The sequence below is a fragment of the Pristiophorus japonicus genome, chromosome 13, assembly GCF_044704955.1.
Source record: "Pristiophorus japonicus isolate sPriJap1 chromosome 13, sPriJap1.hap1, whole genome shotgun sequence".
NCBI lineage: Eukaryota > Metazoa > Chordata > Chondrichthyes > Pristiophoridae > Pristiophorus > Pristiophorus japonicus.
This window is the reverse complement of record NC_091989.1, coordinates 149,567,281-149,587,292: the sequence shown is the minus strand read 5'-3', so window position 1 is coordinate 149,587,292 and position 20,012 is coordinate 149,567,281. Positions and strand designations below refer to the sequence as shown.

The 20,012-nt window shown below is 44.3% G+C and overlaps 1 protein-coding gene and 1 non-coding gene across 6 annotated transcripts in view; one reads left to right on the top strand and one right to left on the bottom strand.

The window, feature by feature from the left end:
• Positions 1-20,012, top strand: part of ca5a (carbonic anhydrase Va) — a 102,868-nt gene that overhangs the window by 47,286 nt on the left and 35,570 nt on the right. For 3 of the 5 annotated variants that reach the window (XM_070898131.1, XM_070898130.1, XM_070898129.1), the window contains exons 1-3: positions 14,527-14,616; positions 15,689-15,789; positions 16,122-16,319. In XM_070898131.1, the coding sequence (XP_070754232.1) occupies positions 14,549-14,616; positions 15,689-15,789; positions 16,122-16,319 (367 nt within the window). In that variant the 5' untranslated portion in view covers positions 14,527-14,548. Of the gene's footprint in view, positions 1-14,526; positions 14,617-15,688; positions 15,790-16,121; positions 16,320-20,012 lie in introns of those variants that run through there. The other 2 variants (XM_070898133.1, XM_070898132.1) reach the window with 1 other exon arrangement.
• On the bottom strand, positions 18,697-18,894 carry LOC139279156 (U2 spliceosomal RNA). Its single transcript, XR_011596411.1, has one exon. It is a non-coding gene; the product is annotated as a U2 spliceosomal RNA (small nuclear RNA).

Sequence of the window (20,012 nt, the reverse complement as noted above, 5' to 3'; positions counted from 1 at the left end):
ATCCTTGCCACTGGACCAACACCTAGCTCTGCCAAGCCTGTGTGGTGGCTGGTGTGCAACGGCCACCCCACATTAAAAAAATCCCACTCAGGCATCTTCCACCCTTCAAGATGCAGTTTGAGTTCTTCATTCGAAACACCTTTTTTTTGGCGTGGAAGCAAGTCATCCTTGTTTCGAGGGACTGCCGATAATGATGATGATGATAACAATCCGCACACATTGCCCTATCGATGGGGAGGGGCGGCGGGGGGGGTAAGGTCATATCCTTGGCACTTGGGTAAGGGACTTTGGCTGGCGGAGGCAGCACTTGCGCTGGTGTAAGGGACTTCAGCTGGGGGAGGGATGCACTTGCGCTGGGATAAGGGATTTCGGCTGGAACATGGTGACTTTTGGGGAGATCTATCCTCTGTGGCTTCTGAAGTCAAAATGGATTTAATTACAAATTGGAAAGTCAGTCAGAACTTGGGCTGGGCGGTTCCAGTTACACATTCCAGAGGAACCTCAGGGTGTGGCTTCTCCTCCAAGGGGACCAATCAGCAATAGGACCTATCAGAAAAATGGCTGCCTTTCAGTTAGTACAAATAGACGCATCCAAAAAAAAGGGTTATTATACTGTAATGTCTGTAGCTCCAAATTGTGGACGCCTGTGTTACTGCAGCTAGTGCTGTTTAATAAAAAGCAGGTCACCTGACCAGCAGGGGAAGTTTCCGGAACCTGCAGCCATCTTACAGGCTGTGTGATGTGTGTTCTCTGAAGATATGACATTTGGCGACGAGAATGGGATTTAATGGGATAATACAAAGCTGACATTTTTGTTGGCGAAGGATTCAGCCAGCCGACAGAGAGGAAACAGCTACAAATCCAAGGTAAATTATGAGCACACTTGGTTAAATTGCCAGATTCAAAATGGCTGCCCCTACGGGACTCTGAAAGTTTCAGAGAGTATGTGGATCGGCTAGAAATGTTTTTCACTGCAAATAATATCGAAATTCCTGGTAATGAAGACAATAACCGGGCAGTGTTGGAACAAAAAAGAGCTATATTCTTAACTGAGGCCAGGCCCAAGTTGTATGAAACGCTGATAAATTTGCTTGTGCCTGAGAAGCCAAAGGATACAACGCTGGAACAGATTCTAACGAAGACCAACATGACAACCTCGTTCCGTTAGAAATTCCTGAAAGTTATCGTTTCGGAATACGAAATCAGAAGGCCGAAGAAAATATCAGAGTACATTGTAGCATTAAAAAAGCAATCGATTCACTGTAATTTCGGAGATTTTCAGAATCAAGCATTATGAGACCGCTTTGTTTGTGGGGTGAAAAATGATGTGATCAGAAGAAAGTTATTGATGATGCCTAAATTGATTTAGCTTGTCAGTCAGCTAGGTCGATGAGCATGGACGACCAGTATTCCCAAGAATTTCATACTAATTTCAGTCATCAGACAACCGAGGTGAATCTCCTGCAGTTTCAAAGTAAAAGGCGGCGGGGCCCCAAAGTCTCAGAAACTGGAAATGGGATCAGAGCATTGACATCCTGCTATTGGTGCCTGGGACAACACATTGCTCAAAGTTGTCCATATGTGAAGGCAGAGTGTTTTTCTGCAGGAAAACTGGGCATCTTGCGAAGGCCCGCCGACTGAAGGGTAAACCAGCTTTCAAAGCTATGAGTAGAAATCCCAAGAGACTACATGGAATGGAAGAACAACAACAGGATGTGGAGATGTTAGAGTTAAAAGTCACCAGGAGCACGAGGTTAACGGGCGATGATTCAAAAAGTATCATCATCCACATAAATGTTGCAGGATTCAAGATACCCATGGAAATCGACACTGGTGCATCCGTGAGTGAAGTACCAGAGTCGCTATACCTCGACAAATTGCGGGATTTCACATTGCAGAAAGCTAAGAGAGAGCTGTGAGGTTACTCGGGAGAGAACATTCTGGTGGTAGGTCGTATCACCGTACTGGTGAAATACAAGGATCAAGTTCAGACCTTGCTTCTAATAGTAGTGGCAGGAGACAAGTCTGCCTTACTAGGAAGAAATTGGTTGGGATCACTGAAGCTGGATTGGAGTGAGATTTTTCGTGTCGAAATGAAATTTGCGTCAAAGGATGATGTCATCAAGAATTATCCGAAGGTGTTCGGCGAAACGGGCAGTCCAATCCAAGGCTTCAAGGCGAGTGTTGGTACAGAAGAATGCTAGATCGGTTTACTGCATGCGACGTTCCATACCATATGCACTCTTGGAGAAAGTTGAGCAAGAACTCAAAAGACAAGAGACTGAGAACATTATTTCTAAGATAGATCGATGTAATTGGGCTACACCAATTGTTGTACTTAAGTCTGATGGTAAGGTAAGATTTTGTGGAGATCATAAAGTAACTGTAAACCAGGTTCGAGAAGGTAATGTCCTCAATACATTGCCAAATATAGAAGATCTGTTCACCACACTGCCTACTTACAGCTTGAACTAGATGAGGAGTCCAAGTCATGCTTGACTATAAATACCCATCTAGACCTATATCAATTTAATAGGCTACCATTTGAAGTGTCTTCTGCCCCTGCCATATTCCAAGGGGTAATGAACCAGATTTTGCAAGGTACTGAAGGGGTAGTATGTTATTTAGATGACAGTTATGTGAGTTATTTCAAAACTCAGTGGAGTACTTAGGGTACAGAGTAAGATGGTTTACATCCATCCAAGGAAAAACTGGATGCAATCAGAAATGCACACATTCCCAAGAATGTCACTGAACTTTGATCATTTTTGGGTCTTTTGAACTATTATGGGAAGTTCCTACCAAATTTGGCTACAGTATTACATCCACTGAATGGCCTATTGAAAAAACAGGTCCATTGGAAGCGGTCAAAAAAATGCGATACAGCATTCAAGGAGTGTAAAAGCAACTTGGTAGAGATCACCATGTTAGTTCACTATGATGTATCTCAGGAGATCAAGCTAGCATGTGACGCCTCTCCATATGGAGTTGGGGCAGTAATCTCATGTATTACGTAGTGGGGAGGAAAGACCAATTGCTTTTGCTTCACGCACTCAGTGCCAGTGAGTGTAATTATGCGCAAATCGAAAGGGAAGCTTTGGCATTAATTTTTGGGGTCAAAAAGTTCCACAAATACTTGTATGGTCGTAAGTTTACTCTCATAGAAACATAGAAATTTACAGCGCAGAAGGAGGCCACTCCGGCCCATTCTGTTCGCGCCAACCGACAAAGAGCCACACGGCCCTTGGTCAGCAGCCCTAAAGGTTCCATTTAAACCAATGAACAATTGATGGAAAGGCAAAGAGCACCCAGCCAACCAATCTGCCTCACCACAACTGCGACACCCCTAAACTAAAACATTCTACACTCCACCCCAACCGGAGCCATGTGATCTCCTGGGAAAGGCAAAAACCAGATAAAAACTCAGGCCAATTTAGGGAGAAAAAATCTGGGAAAATTTCTTTCCGACCCATCCAGGTGATCACAACTAGTCCAGGAGATCACCCTGACCGTATTCTATTCCCTGCAGTAGTTACCATTATATCTGCTCCATCCAACAAAAGGTCATCCAGTCTAATCCCAATTACCAGCTCTAGGTCAGAGAAACATAGAAACATAGAAAATAGGTGCAGGAGTAGGCCATTCGGCCCTTCTAGCCTGCACCGCCATTCAATGAGTTCATGGCTGAACATGCAACTTCAGTACCCCATTCCAGCTTTCTCGCCATACCCCTTGATCCCCCGAGTCGTAAGGACTTCATCTAATTCCTTTTTGAATATATTTAGTGAATTGGCCTCAACAACTTTCTGTGGTAGAGAATTCCACAGGTTCACCACTCTCTGGGTGAAGAAGTTTCTCCTCATCTCGGTCCTAAATGACTTACCCTTTCTTATTAGACTGTGACCCCTGGTTCTGGACTTCCCCAACATTGGGAACATTCTTCCTGCATCTAGCCTGTCTGAACCCATCAGAATTTTAAACGTTTCGATGAGGTCCCCTCTCATTCTTCTGAACTCCAGTGAATACAAGTCCAGTTGATCCAGTCTTTCTTGATAGGTCAGTCCCGCCATCCCGGTGAATCAGTCTGGTGAACCTTCGCTGCACTCCCTCAATAGCAAGAATGTCCTTCCTCAAGTTAGGAGACCAAAACTGTACACAATACTCCAGGTGTGGCCTCACCAAGGCCCTGTACAACTGTAGCAACACCTTCCTGCCCCTGTACTCAAATCCCCTAACTATGAAGGCCAACATGCCATTTGCTTTCTTAACCGCCTGCTGTACCTGCATGCCAACCTTCAATGACTGATGTACCATGGCACCCAGGTCTCGTTGCACCTCCCCTTTTCCTAATCTGTCACCATTCAGATAATAGTCTGTCTCTCTGTTTTTACCACCAAAGTGGATAACCTCACATTTATCCACATTATACTTCATCTGCCATGCATTTGCCCACTCACCTAACCTATCCAAGTCACTCCGCAGCCTCATAGCATCCTCCTCGCAGCTCACACTGCCACCCAACTTAGTGTCATCCGCAAATTTGGAGATACTACATTTAATCCCCTCGTCTAAATCATTAATGTACAGTGTAAACAGCTGGGGCCCCAGCACAGAACCTTGCGGTACCCCACTAGTCACTGCCTGCCATTCTGAAAAGTCCCCATTTACTCCTACTCTTTGCTTCCTGTCTGACAACCAGTTCTCAATCCATGTCAGCACACTACCCCCAATCCCATGTGCTTTAACTTTGCACATTAATCTCTTGTGTGGGACCGTGTCGAAAGCCTTCTGAAAGTCCAAATATACCACATCAACTGGTTCTCCCTTGTCCACTCTACTGGAAACATCCTCAAAAAATTCCAGCAGTTTTGTCAAGCATGATTTCCCTTTCATAAATCCATGCTGACTTGGACCTATCATGCCACCTCTTTCCAAATGCGCTGCTATGACATCCTTAATAATTGATTCCATCATTTTACCCACTACTGAGGTCAGGCTGACCGGTCTATAATTCCCTGTTTTCTCTCCCTCCTTTTTTAAAAAGTGGAGTTACATTGGCTACCCTCCACTCGATAGGAACTGATCCAGAGTCAATGGAATGTTGGAAAATGATTGTCAATGCATCCGCTATTTCCAAGGCCACCTCCTTAAGTACTCTGGGATGCAGTCCATCAGGCCCTGGGGATTTATCGGCCTTCAATCCCATCAATTTCCCCAACACAATTTCCCGACTAATAAGGATCTCCCTCAGTTCCTCCTCCTTACTAGACCCTCCGACCCCTTTTATATCCGGAAGGTTGTTTGTGTCCTCCTTAGTGAATACCGAACCAAAGTACTTGTTCAATTGGTCTGCCATTTCTTTGTTCCCCGTTATGACTTCCCCTGATTCTGACTGCAGGGGACCTACATTTGTCTTTACTAACCTTTTTCTCTTTACATATCTATAGAAAGTTTTGCAATCCGTCTTAATGTTCCCTGCAAGCTTCTTCTCGTACTCCATTTTCCCTGCCCTAATCAAACCCTTTGTCCTCCTCTGCTGAGTTCTAAATTTCTCCCAGTCCCCGGGTTCGCTGCTATTTCTGGCCAATCTGTATGCTACTTCCTTGGCTTTAATACTACCCCTGATTTCCCTTGATAGCCACGGTTGAGCCACCTTCCCTTTTTTATTTTTACGCCAGACAGGAATGTACAATTGTTGTAGTTCATCCATGCGGTCTCTAAATGTCTGCCATTGCCCATCCACAGTCAACCCCTTAAGTATCATTTGCCAATCTATCCTAGCCAATTCACACCTCATACCTTCAAAGTTACCCTTCTTTAAGTTCTGGACCATGGTCTCTGAATTAACTGTTTCATTCTCCATCCTAATGCAGAATTCCACCATATTATGGTCACTCTTCCCCAAGGGGCTTCGCACAACGAGATTGCTAATTAATCCTCTCTCATTACACAACACCCAGTCTAAGATGGCCTCCCCCCTAGTTGGTTCCTCAACATATTGGTCGAGAAAACCATCCCTTATGCACTCCAGGAAATCCTCCTCCACCGTATTGCTTCCAGTTTGGTTAGCCCAATTTTTGTGCAAATTAAAGTCACCCGTTATAACTGCTGCACCTTTATTGCATGCACCCCTAATTTCCTGTTTGATGCCCTCCCCAACATCCCGACTACTGTTTGGAGGTCTGTACACAGCTTCCACTAACGTTTTTTGCCCTTTAGTGTTCTGCAGCTCTACCCATGTAGATTCCACATCATCCAAGCTAATGTCCTTCCTTACTATTGCATTAATCTCCTCTTTAACCAGCAATGCTACCCCACCTCCTTTTCCTTTTATTCTATTCTTCCTGAATGTTGAATACCCCTGGATGTTGAGTTCCCAGCCCTGATCATCCTGGAGCCACGTCTCTGTAATCCCAATCACATCATATTTGTTAACATCTATTTGCACAGTTAATTCATCCACCTTATTACGGCTACTCCTTGCATTAAGACACAAAGCCTTCAGGCTTGTTTTTTTAACACCCTTTGTCCTTTTAGAATTTTGCTGTACAGTGGCCCTTTTTGTTCTTTGCCTTGGGTTTCTCTGCCCTCCACTTTTCCTCATCTCCTTTCTGTCTTTTGCTTTTGTCTCCTTTTTGTTTCTCCCTGTCTCCCTGCATAGGTTCCCATCCCCCTGCCATATTAGTTTAACTCCTCCCCAACAGCACTAGCAAACACTCCCCCGAGGACATTGGTTCCGGTCCTGCCCAAGTGCAGACCGTCCGGTTTGTACTGGTCCCACCTCCCCCAGAACTGGTTCCAATGCCCCAGGAATTTGAATCCCTCCCTGCTGCACCACTGCTCAAGCCACGTATTCATTTGCGCTATCCTGCGATTCCTACTCTGTCTAGCACGTGGCACTGGTAGCAATCCAGAGATTACTACTTTTGAGGTCCTACTTTTTAATTTAGCTCCTTGCTCCTTAAATTCATCTCGTAGGACCTCATCCCTTTTTTTTTACCAATGTCGTTGGTATCAATGTGCACCACTGGCTGTTCTCCCTCCCTTTTTAGAATGTCCTGCACCCGCTCCGAGACATCCTTGACCCTTGCACCAGGGAGGCAACATACCATCCTGGAGTCTCGGTTGCAGCCGCAGAAACGCCTATCTATTCCCCTTACAATTGAATCCCCTATCACTATCGCTCTCCCACTCTTTTTCCTGCCCTCCTGTGCAACAGAGCCAGCCACAGTGCCATGAACTTGGCTGCTGCTGCCCTCCCCTGATGAGTCATCCCCCTCAACAGTACTCAAAGCAGTGTATCTGTTTTGCAGGGGATGACCACAGAGGACCCCTGCACTACCTTCCTTGCACTACTCTTTCTGCCTGTCTTCCATTCCCTAGCTGGCTGTGGACCCTTCACCTGCGGTAAGACCAACTCGCTACACGTGCTACTCACGTCATTCTCAGCATCGTGGATGCTGAGGTCAATAATCCTGTAAGCAGCTGCACTTCAAAGTGCCCATCCAACCATCTCTTAAAGTGGGTGAGGGTTTCTGCATCCACCACTCTTCCAGGCAGCGTGTTCCAGATCCCCACAACCCTCTGCGTAAAGAAGCCCCCCCCCTCAAATCCCCTCTAAACCTTCCAGCAACGACCTTAAAACTAAGTGTGACGTCACAGCAAGAGGTTCGGGGATGTCAGAGTGGCCTTTAAAGGCCAGCTGGTGCAGCTGCAGCAGGGAGAGAAGGCAAAAAAATGGAAAGAAGTCACAGCCAAGGGGGTAAGTGATTGGCTGGTGATTGGTGAGTAGTTTTATCTTTTTTTCTTTATCAGTAAGTAACCTTTAGCATTATTGTTGCCAAATTAAGTTAATCTAGGGGTTAAGTCATGGCATGAGATCTCAGACACGTGTTATGCTCCTCCTGTACTAAGTGGGAAGTCAGGAACACTCATACGCGGGAAGTGTATCCGGCTGCAGCTCCTGACAGACCGCATTGCGGCACTGGAGCTGTGGGTGGATTCACTCTGAAGCATCCACGATGCTGAGAATGATGTGAATAGCACGTTTAGTGAGTTGGTCTTACCGCAGGTAAAGGTTACACAACCAGATAGGGGATGGGTGACCAACAGGAAGAGCAGTGGAAGGAAGGTAGTGCACGGGTCCCCTGCGGTCATTCCCCTGCAAAACAGATACACCGCTTTGGGTACTGTTGAGGGGGATGACTCATCAGGGGTGGGCAGCAGCAGCCAAGTCCATGGCACCATGGGTTGTTCTGCTGCACAGGAGGGCAGGAAAAAGAGTGGGAGAGCTGTAGTGGTAGGGGATTCTATTGTAAGGGGAATAGATAAACGTTTCTGCGGCCGCAATCGAGACTCCAGGATGGTATGATACTTCCCTGGTGCAAGGGTCAAAGATGTCTTGGAGCGGGTGCAGGACATTTTGAAGGGGAAGGGTAATGAGCCAGTTGTCGTGGTGCATATAGGTACCAACGATATAGGTTAAAAAACAGGATGAGGTCCTACAAGATGGATTTAGGGAGCTCGGAGCAAAATTTAAAAGTAGGACCTCAAAAGTAGTAATCTCAGGATTGCTACCAGTGCCACATGCTAGTCAGAGTATGAATCGCAGGATAGCTCAGATGAATACGTGGCTTGAGGAGTGGTGCAGAAGAGAGGGATTCAAATTCCTGGGACATTGGAACCGGTTCTGGGGGAGATGGGACCAGTACAAACCGGACGGTCTGCACCTGGGCAGGACCGGAACCAATGTCCTACGGGGAGTGTTTGCTAGTGTTGTTGGGGAGAGGTTAAACTAATATGGCAGGGGGATGGGAACCTATGCAGGGAGACAGAGGGAAGTAGAATGGGGGAAAAAGCAAAAGATAGAAAGAAGAAAAGTAAAAGTAGAGAGTAGAGAAACCCAAGGCATAAAGCAAAAAGGGCCATATCACAGCAAAATCCTGAAGGGGCAAAGGGTGTTAAAAAGACAAGCCTGAAGGCTCTGTGCCTCACTGCGGGGAGTATTCGTAATAAGGTGGACGAATTAACTGCGCAGATAGCAGTTAACGGATATGATGTAATTGGCATCACGGAGACATGGCTCCAGGATGACCAATGCTGGGAACTCAACATCCAGGGGTATTCAACATTTAGGAAGGTTGGATAGACAGAAAGGAAAAGGAGGTGGAGTGGCGTTGCTGGTTAAAGAGGAAATTAATGCAATAGTAAGGAAGGACATTAGCTTAGATGATATGGAATCTGTATAGGTGGAGCTGCGGAATACCAAAGGGCAGAAAACGCTAGTGGGAGTTGTGGACAGACCATCAAACAGTAGTAATGAGGATGGAGACAGCATCAAACAAGAAATTAGGGATGCATGCAATAAAGGTACAGCAGTTATCATGGGCGACTTTAATCTACATATTGACTGGGCTAACCAAACTGGTAGCAATGCAGTGGAGGAGGACTTCCTGGAGAGTATTAGGGATGGTTTTCTCGACTAATATGTCAAGGAACCAACTAGAGGGCTGGCCATCCTAGACTGGGTGATGTGTAATAAGAAAGGACTAATTAACAATCTTGTTGTGCGAGGCCCCTTGGGGTAGAGTGACCATAATATGGTAGAATTCTTTCATTAAAATGGAGAGTGACACAGTTCATTCAGAAACTAGGGTCCTGAACTTGGGGAAAGGTAACTTCGATGGTATGAGACGTGGCTTGGCTAGAATAGACTGGTGAGTGATACTTAAAGGGTTAGCAATGGATAGGCAATGGCAAACATTTAAAGATCACAAGGATGAACTTCAACAATTGTACTTCGCTGTCTGGAGTAAAAATAAAATGGGGAAGGTGGCTCAACCGTGGCTAACAAGGGAAATTAAGGATAGTGTTAAATCCAAGTAAGAGGCATATAAATTGGCCAGAAAAAGCATCAAACCTGAGGACTGGGAGAATTTTGTAATACAGCAGAGGAGGACAAAGGGTTTAATTAGGAGGGGAAAATAGAGTATGAGAGGAAGCTTGCTGGGAACATAAAAACTGACTGCAAAAGCTTCTATAGATATGTGAAGAGAAAAAGATTAGTGATAACAAACGTAGGTCCCTTGCAGTCAGATTCAGGTGAATTTATAATGGGAAACAAAGAAATGGCGGACCAGTTACATAAATACTTTGGTTCTGTTTTCACGAAGGAAGACAAAAATAACCCGGAAATACTGGGGGACCGAGGGTCTAGTGCGGAGGAACTGAAGGATATCCTTATAAAGCGGGAAATTGTGTTAGGGAAATTGATGGGATTGAAGGCTGATAAATCCCCGAGGCCTGATGGTCCCAGAGTACTTAAGGAAGTGACTATAGAAATAGTGGATGCATTGGTGATCATTTTCCAACAGTCTGTCGACTGCAGATCAGTTCCTATGGACTGGAGGGTAGCTAATGTAACACCGCTGTTTAAAAAAGGAGGGAGAGAGAAAACGGGTAATTATAGACCGGTTTGCCTGACATCAGTAGTGGGGAAACTGTTGGAATCAATTATTGAAGATGAAATAGCGGCGCATTTGGAAAGCAGTGACAGGATCGGTCCAAGTCAGCATGGATTTATGAAAGGGAAATGATGCTTGACAAATCTTATGGAATTTTTTGAGAATGTAACTGGTAGAGTGGACAAGGGGAGAACCAGTGGATGTGGTGTATTTGGACTTTCAAAAGGCCTTTGACAAGGTCCCACACAAGAGATTGGTGTCCAAAATCAAAGCAAATGGTATTGGGGGTAATGTACTGATGTGGATAGAGAACTGGTTGGCAGACAGGAAGCAGAGAGTCGAGATAAACGGGTCCTTTTCAGAATGGCAGGCAGTGACTAGTGGAGTGCCGCAGGGCTCAGTGCTGGCACCCCAGCTCTTTACAATATACATTAATGATTTAGATGAAGGAATTGAGTGTAATATCTCCAAGTTTGCAAATTACACTAAGCTGGGTGGCGGTGTGAGCTGTGAGGAGGAAGCTGAAAGGCTGCAGGGTGACTTGGACAGGTTAGGTGAGTGGGCAAATGCATGGCAGGTACAGTATAATGTGGATAAATGTGAGGGTATCCACTTTGGTGGCAAAAACACGAAGGCAGAATATTATCTGAATGGCGGCAGATTAGGAAAGGGGCAGGTGCAACGAGACCTGGGTGTCATGGTTCATCAGTCATTGAAAGTTGGCATGCAGGTACAGCAGGCGGTGAAGAAGGCAAATGATATGTTAGCCTTCATAGCTAGGAAATTTGAGTATAGGAGCAGGGAGGTCTTACTGCAATTATACAGGGCCTTGGTGAGGCCTCACCTGGAATATTGTGTTCAGTTTTGGTCTCCTAATGTGAGGAAGGACGTTCTTGCTATTGAGGGAATGCAGCGAAGGTTCACCGGACTGATTCCAGGGATGGCGGGAGTGACATATGAGGAGAGACTGGATCAACTGGGCCTTTATACACTGGAGTTCAGAAGGATGAGAGGGGATCTTATAGAAACTTACAAGATTCTGACGGAACCGGACAGGTTAGATGCGGGAAGAATGTTCCCAATGATGGGGAAGTCCAGAACTAGGGGACACAATCTTCGGATAAGGGGTAGGCCATTTAGGACTGAGATGAGGAGAAACCAATTGTTGATGCCAGTTCATTGGATATATTTAAGAGGGAGTTAGATATGTCCCTTGCGGCTAAAGGGATCAAGGGGTATGGAGAGAAAGCAGGAAAGGGATACTGAGGGAATGATCAGCTGTGATCTTAATGAATGGTGGTGCAGGCTCGAAGGGCCGTATGGCCTACTCCTGCACCTATTGTCTATGTTTTTATGCCCTCTCGTAATAGACCCTTACTATCCACTATGTCCAGGCCCCACAATATTTGGTACAGCTCAATGAGGTCTCCTCTGAATCTCCTCTGTTCCAATGAGAACAAACCCAGCCTATCCAATCTGTCCTCATAACTAAGATTCTCCTTTCCAGGCAGCATCCTAGTAAATCTCCTCTGCACCATTTCTAGTGCAATCACGTCCTTCCTATAATACGGTGACCAGATCTGCACGCAATACTCCAGCTGTGGCCTAACCAAAGTATTATTCAATTTAAGCATAACCTCCCTGCTCTTATATTCTGTGACTCGGCCAATAAAGGCAAGCATTCCGTATGTCTTCTTGACCACCTTATCCACTTGGCCAGCTACTTTCAGGGATCTGTGGACAAGCACTCCAAGGTAGGTCCCTTTGTTCATCTACACAATTAAGTGGCCTACTGCTTAATGTGTATACCCTTTCCTTATTAGTCCTCCCAAAGTGCATCACCTCACACTTCTCTAAATTAAATTCCATTTGCCACTGCTCTGCCCACCTGACCAGTAGATTGATATCCTCCTGCAGCCCATGACTTTCCTCTTCATTATTAATACAGCCAATTTTAGTGTCGTCTGCAAAGTTCTTAATCATATTCCCTATATTCAAATCTAAATCGTTGATATATACCACAAAAAGCAAGGATCCCAGTACTGAGCCCTGCAGAACCCCACTGGAAACATCCAGTCACAAAAACATCCATCAATCATTACCCTTTGCTTCCTACCTCCAAGCCAATTTTGGATCCAACTTGACACTTTGCCCTGTATTCCATGGGGTTTAACCTTCATGGCTGGTCTACCATGTGGGACCTTACCAAAAGCTTTGCTAAAGTCCATATATACTACATTGTACACACTACCCTCATCGTCCCTGTTGGTTACCTTCTCAAAAAATTCAATTAGGTTCGTCAGACACGATCTGCCCTTAACAAATCCGTGCTGACTGTCCCTAATTAATCCTTGCCTTTCCAAATGCAGATTTATCCTGTCTTTCAGGCTGTTTCGAATAACTTTCCCTCCACTGAGGTTAGGCTGACTGGCCTGTAATTACTCGGCCTATCTCTTTCTCCCTTCTTAAACAAGGATACTACATTAGCAGTCCTCCAGCACCATGCCCAGATTCAAAGAGGACTGGAAAATGGTGGTCAAGGTCTCTGCTATTTCCTCTTTTACTTCGCTCAACAGCCTGGGATGCATTTTATCCTGGGCTGGATACTTTCAAAGCTGCTAAACCCCTTAATACTTCCTCTCTCACTATACCTATTTCATCCAGAATCTACTTTGATCTGCATATAGATTGGGCTAACCAAACTGGTAGCAGTATGGTGGAGGAAGATTTCCTGGAGTGTATTAGGGATGGTTTTTGAGAACCAACCAGAGGGCTGGCCATCCTAGACTGGGTGATGTGTAATGAGAAAGGACTAATTCGTAATCTTGTTGTGCGAGGCCCCTTGGGGAAGACTGACCATTATATGGTAGAATTCTTTATTAAGATGGAGAGTGACACAGTTAATTCAGAGACTAGGGTCCTGAACTTAAGGAAAGGTAACTTCGATTGTATGAGATGTGAATTGGCTAGAATAGACTGGCAAATGATACTTAAAGGGTTGATGGTGGATAGGCAATGGCAAACATTTAAAGTACATGGATGAACTTCAACAATTGTACATCCCAGTCTGGAGTAAAAATAAAACGGGGAAGGTGACTCAACCGTGGCTAACAAGGGAAATTAGGGACAGTGTTAAATCCAAGGAAGAGGCATATAAATTGGCCAGAAAAAGCAGCAAACCTGAGGACTGGGAGAAATTTAGAATTCAACAGAGGAGGACAAAGGGTTTAATTAGGAGGGGGAAATAGAGTTTGAGAGGAAGCTTGCTGGGAACATAAAAACTGACTGCAAAGGCTTGTATAGATATGTGAAGAGAAAAAGATTAGTGAAGACACGTAGGCCCTTGCAGTCAGAATCAGGTGAATTTATCATGGGGAACAAAGAAATGGCAGACCAATTGAACAAATACTTTGGTTCTGTCTTCACGAAGGAAGAGTGGTGAAGATATGTGGTCCTCGCACATATTTGGTCAAGATGTTTGATAATGGACAGGTTAGGTTTGTTCACATTGATCATATTTTACCCACAGACATGGAAGTGGTTGAAGATGGGAGTGATTCAATTATTGCTAACTCATCAGATAGTTTTGATACACCAGTAGCATATCCTACGTCCAGTGTACTGGAAACACATCTGAGAGAAAGTCAGAATTGAAGTCTGAGTCCGAGTCAGGAAAACGAACAGTCTGAATTTAGAGAGAGTTCAAATGGAAATCAAGGGCATCCCTTGGAGGAAACTTCCCTCAGGATCAGCCTCGAATGAGTTTAAATTTGACACCATGTTTGGAAGGTTCTGTTCGAGAGCGAAGGTATCCTCTTCGAAACAGGAAACAAGTGGTTTAGCTTGATTTGTAAACATGACAAAATAAGCCCATATCCTTTGTTATGTATAACCATGGAGTTATGTATGATGATTGTTATTATAACTCTTCATTAAGGAGGGAGAAGTGTCATGTCTGTAGCTCCACACTGTGGATGCCTGTGTTACTGCAGCTAGTCCTGTTCAATAAAGAGCAGGTCACCTGACCAGCAGGGACAGTTTCCGGAACTTGCAGCCATCTTACATTCTGTGTGTTCTCTGAAGATATGACGTATACTAGATATTATAGCCTACAGTATATCCAAATTACACAAAATCCAACAGTTACAGTGAAGTAAGTGTATATCAGTTGACATTTGTCAACATATTACTTGCATATCAGAATAATCAACAAAACTGGGATTTAGTAAATTGATTATGGCAGAATTGGCTGTATTTTACCACAAACTTTACTTATTGAATTAATTGGTTAACAACAGTCTAAGAATAATGATTTATTTCAATTATACTAGAAACACTTCAGTGATGTGAGATAATTAATATTTGTCTAAAATACTAGGATTGCCTTCGATAGTAGCCTTGGCTCAGTGGTAACAACACTCTCACTGCTGAGTTTGAAAGTCATGGATTCAAGTCCCATTCCAGAGACTTGACCACAAAATAATAAATAGACTTGCATTTACATAGCACATTTCATGATCACCGCATATCCCAAAGCACTTTGCAACCAATCAAGTACTTTTTGAAATGCAGTCACTGTTGTAATATAGGAAATATATAAATATAGGAAACATAACCTAGGCTGGCACTTCAGTGCAGTGCTGAAGGAGTGCAGCACTGTTTGGGGTGCTGTCTTTCAGATGAGACATTACACGAAGACGAGGGGAGTGCTTCAAGTACTGTGGTCAACATTTATCTCTCAACCAATACTTAAGACATGATCTGGACATTTTCATTGCCGTTTTCTGTGTGCAAGTCGGCTGCTGCGTTTCCTACATTACAACAACAGTGACTATAGTTCAGAAGTATTGGTTGTAAAGCGCTTTGAGACGTCCGGAAGTTGTGAATCGCGGCATGTAAATGTAAGTCTTTTCCCTGCAACAATACCCCGTGTTGATGTTTGAGTGTCTCTGGTCTCGACTCATTTGACGTCTGAGCGCATGCTCCGTGGCATCTCAGTCACTTGAATGGGTGGGTTCATACAGGAACCACATATTGAGCTGGAGGGTAAAGAAAATCAAGTCGAAGCGCACAACATTTTGCAATAGATGTATTCCGACACAAACTGGTTGCCGCAGTTGCAATTTGGCTTTGACTGTTTCCAATTAGATTACGACACGGCGGGGAACCCGAAAGCAGCTCCAGCTCCAGCTTCAGAGTAAAAGCAAAATGGTGTTTTCTTTCAGAGCGATTTTTGCTTTTGGGAAACGTTTCCCAATAAGGCTCCACTGGATCCCGGTTCGGAATTGCAGTCTTGTCTCTTGCACCCAAAATATTAACACAGCAAGTAAGTAATCGCTATAACTTTCCCTCAATGTTCTGTTTATTCTTAACAGACAGTCTTTTCACATTATAGTAGGTAAACATTTTTTTTAAGAATACTTCGTTTGCGAATTAGTTTCTAAATCTGGAATTATTTATTTTGTAATTTGAGCTAACTCCATGCCTGGAGCTTAGATTTTTTAAATGTGTTATGAAGACTTCATCACATTTTGCTCTTGTGGTAACATCTGTGGGCACTGTGTGTTTGTTTGATATGTTTATTCCAGGAACATTTCTTCTGTGAAATGCTGGCTGTTAACTCCTCGGTTGAATGTATTTATTCGTCTTTCTTCCCAGAACAGCAAGAATGGCAGACTCCGATGTCTCTCCCAAGTGGGATTCGGCAGTCTCCCATTGACATAAGCTCTGCCGGTAGCGTATATGATCCGCAACTGAAACCTTTGAAGATCTCATATGACCCGAGTAATTGCCTTCGACTTACGAACAACGGCTATTTTTTCCAGGTGGAATTTGAAGACTCCAAAGACAGCTCGGGTATGGAGATGTATTGATCTTATGATCTTATGAGAATCTGAATGTGTAAAAATCTGTTGAGAGAGAGCAAGGCGCAAAGGGTTGTAAAGGGTCTACTTTTCACTGCAGTACCTGGAGTCAAAACAGGCAGCGCTCTATTTACCAAGCCTGAGTAAAACTGAGCCCTGTGCATGCAAGCCAAGAGTTCCACCTTTGGCAGTAAATTTTAAATATTTAACCGGTGTAATGGGCAGTGTGTGCATTCTCTAAACAATTACATTCATTTCAGGTAGGTTTAATAACTGTTAACGAATTACAAGAGCCCTGAAATTGCGGTCCGTTACACCGTCGTAATCCGAACTGATGAAAAATGCCTGCTTTCATCAGTGTAAGGATGTACACACAAAAGCCTTAAATTAAACATTTAAAATAAAAAATGATGCACATACACTTTTAAATTAGTTTGTGCAAATATTGGCCTGTATTAAGATGTTTAAAATAATCAAAAAAATTGACATTACATATATATTTATTAGAATTGTGTAAATTGTATAATTTTGGGGGGATTCCATTGCATATCATAAGGGGATTCTCTTTATAAATGATTGCAATGGAATCCTCCTTTGTGATTGGAGCACAGAGCCCATGTAATCCCAGGGACGCTTTCAAACTACCTGTGCCCCTGTGATCCGTTGACCTTTATGCTGATGTCCACCTGGAGGCCCAAGACTGGAGGTAGGTTCGGATTTGTTTCACGGGTCGGAGGCGTGCTCTGGAGGTATGCCTCTGACCGCAATTTCTACCCAAAGTATCCTGGACACCTTTTATAAACGGTGTGACACTGCACTTTATTTACACTTCATGTGGTGTCAATAGAGGCTGTGTGAGATTCTTTCCTCCAGAGAGTTTCACTCCATTTTTCTCCAACGTTAAAGTTGTAGTGTAAACATTTCTAGAGTCTTGGAAACAAGCTGTGACTTTAGCGTTGCCAATAGTGCCCTATTTAGTGAAATTTAAAGTACCAAAAGAAGTTGTATAAACAATAAAATAATTGCCAGAAGACACTTTTTGAGGCACGTTAGTCAGTTTCAACAATGATTATTTTCAGAATAATTATAAGTCTAGGAGAATAAATAGTTACAAAATTACACACACTCACTTTTTCTCTCTCTCTCTCTCTCTCTCTCTCTCTCTCTCTCTCTCTCTCATACAGACAGACCCACCCAAAAAATCTTTCGCCTCTCACACACACACACAGGCCTACCTAAAATAAAATTATTTGGGAATTCATTCTTAAACCTAATTTAGGAATTATAGTTCTGATAAATCATTCAAGCTCTGAAATTCCATAGAAAATACATCTATAAGAAGTGGAAATATCTGACTGTATTAACATACACGGGTGATACAAACATAAATACAACAGAGCCCAAACAAAGATCTGAAAAATCTGTACATTAACTGGAGGTGTTTTGGACAGTTTTACAATTCAATACATCACATTCCGGAGCCAATAGAATGGGTAACTGTCTTTATCGAATCCCCTTACACTGTGCCTGTTTGCAGTAACCATAACATTTTCCTTTGCCCACCAACTGCCCAGCAATTGCAATCAGCCCAGCAGCAATTGGGATTTCCAAAGCGGAACGGATGTCAAGTCGTATCTTGACTGATCACAAGTTTTGGATTTAGGCACATGCCATCATAATCTGCCATTGTAAATTCTGGCCCATCATGTAGCCTGTAATAACTGACAGTTCAAGGGAATTAGTACCTCAGAAATTTGTTTGCCTGCAAATAGTTTTGTAATTGGATTATTTGTACATTTTTGGTTGCATGGCTTCAGGTTTATTTTGTACTTTTGCAATTTGCATGGGGGGGGGGGGTGCCCTTATTTTGAATCTAATTTGTTGGTAGCTGCAACTTGTGTTGCTATAACCACAATTATGCAAATTGGCATCCTGCTGGATACACCTCCCTATCTGGTTGTTTTGGAGGAGGAACAGGAGGATCTGATGAGAGAGAGAGAGACGTGTGCATAATGTGAGTGGATTACTTACACTCATTTACTCAGCTAGTCATGCTGACAGACTAAGGTCAGCTACTTAAACATGTAGTCAGAGGGTGGAGGGGATCTGGAACTCACTGCCTGAAAGGGTGGTCGAGGCAAAAACCCTCACCACATTTAAGAAGTACTTGGATGTGCATTTGAAGTGCCGTAACCTACAGGGCTACGGACCAAGAGCTGGAAAGTGGGATTAGGTTGGATAGCTCTTTTTTTTTTTATTCGTTGCCAATCTTTACAATTCTTTGTCAGATCACAAACGCCAGAGGTCACCTTGGGCCCATTCAAGGATCACTCTGCGCCAATGTTTTTGCTCTTAGCCAAAAGGCCTAGAGCCACTGCACCGTTCCTGGAAGTACTGCAATACCAGGTTCGTGCCATGGAGGTGGATGTGTGCCCCCCACCCACCTCCTATTTCCAAAAAGCATAGGAGAACCACCTTCCTGATCCAGAGAGAACCACTTTCTGGTCATGGTTACTCCCCTGTCAGGTCAGTTACGCATGATCTTAGCCAAAAGGCCGAGAAGATTGGATAGCTCTTTGTTGGCAGACGTGGACACAATGAGCCGAAAGGGCCTCCTTCCATGCTGTCTACAGAATTACGCAATTTCCTTCAGCTAAATTTGACAAGTTCCAAGGCAAGGGTGGCTTTCCTTGCGGCTGTCAAGGTGACCACTGCCTTGAACTTTAATGTGACTGGATCCTTTCAAGCAACAGAATAGCATATTTGCTAAATATGTGAATCAACAGTGCACTCGTACATAAACAAGTGACCGATACCATGTTTGGCGGGTAAATTCCCTCATCACTTTATGTATGGAAAGCAGCCAGCACCATAATATAGCGCAAGAGCAGGCATCAACGACGAGATCCAACACCACCTCCAGTGCGCCAGTGCAGTCTTCGGCCACCTGAGGAAAAGAGTGTTTGAAGACCAGGCCCTCAAAACTGCCACCAAGCTCATGGTCTACAGGGCTGTTGTAATATCTGCCCTCCTGTATGGCTCAGAGACATGGACCATGTACAATAGACACATCAAGTCGCTGGAGAAATACCACCAACGATGTCTCCGCAAGATCCTACAAATCCCCTGGGAGGATAGGCGCACCAACATCAGCGTCCTCATTCAGGCTAACATCCCCAGCATTGAAGCACTGACCACACTCGATCAGCTCTGCTGGGCAGGCCACATAGTCCGCATGCCAGACACGAGACTCCCAAAGCAAGTGCTCTACTCTGAGTTCCTTCATGGCAAATGAGCCAAAGGTGGGCAGAGGAAACGCTACAAGGACACCCTCAAAGCCTCCCTGATAAAGTGCGACATCCCCACTGACACCTGGGAGTCCCTGGCCCAAGACCGCCCTAAGTGGAGGAAGTGCATCTGAGAGAGCGCTGAGCACCTCGAGTCTCACCACCGAGAGCATGCAGAAATCAAGCGCAGGCAGCGGAAGAGCGTGTGGCAAACCAGTCCCACCCACCCCACCCCTTCCCTCAACGACTATCTGTCCCACCTATGACAGAGTCTGTGGCTCTCGTATTGGACTGTTAAGCCACCAAAGAACTCACTTCAGGAGTGGAAGCAAGTCTTCCTCGATTCCGAGGGACTGGCTATGTTGATGATAGCACTGCACTCTTTCATTATGGTAGGT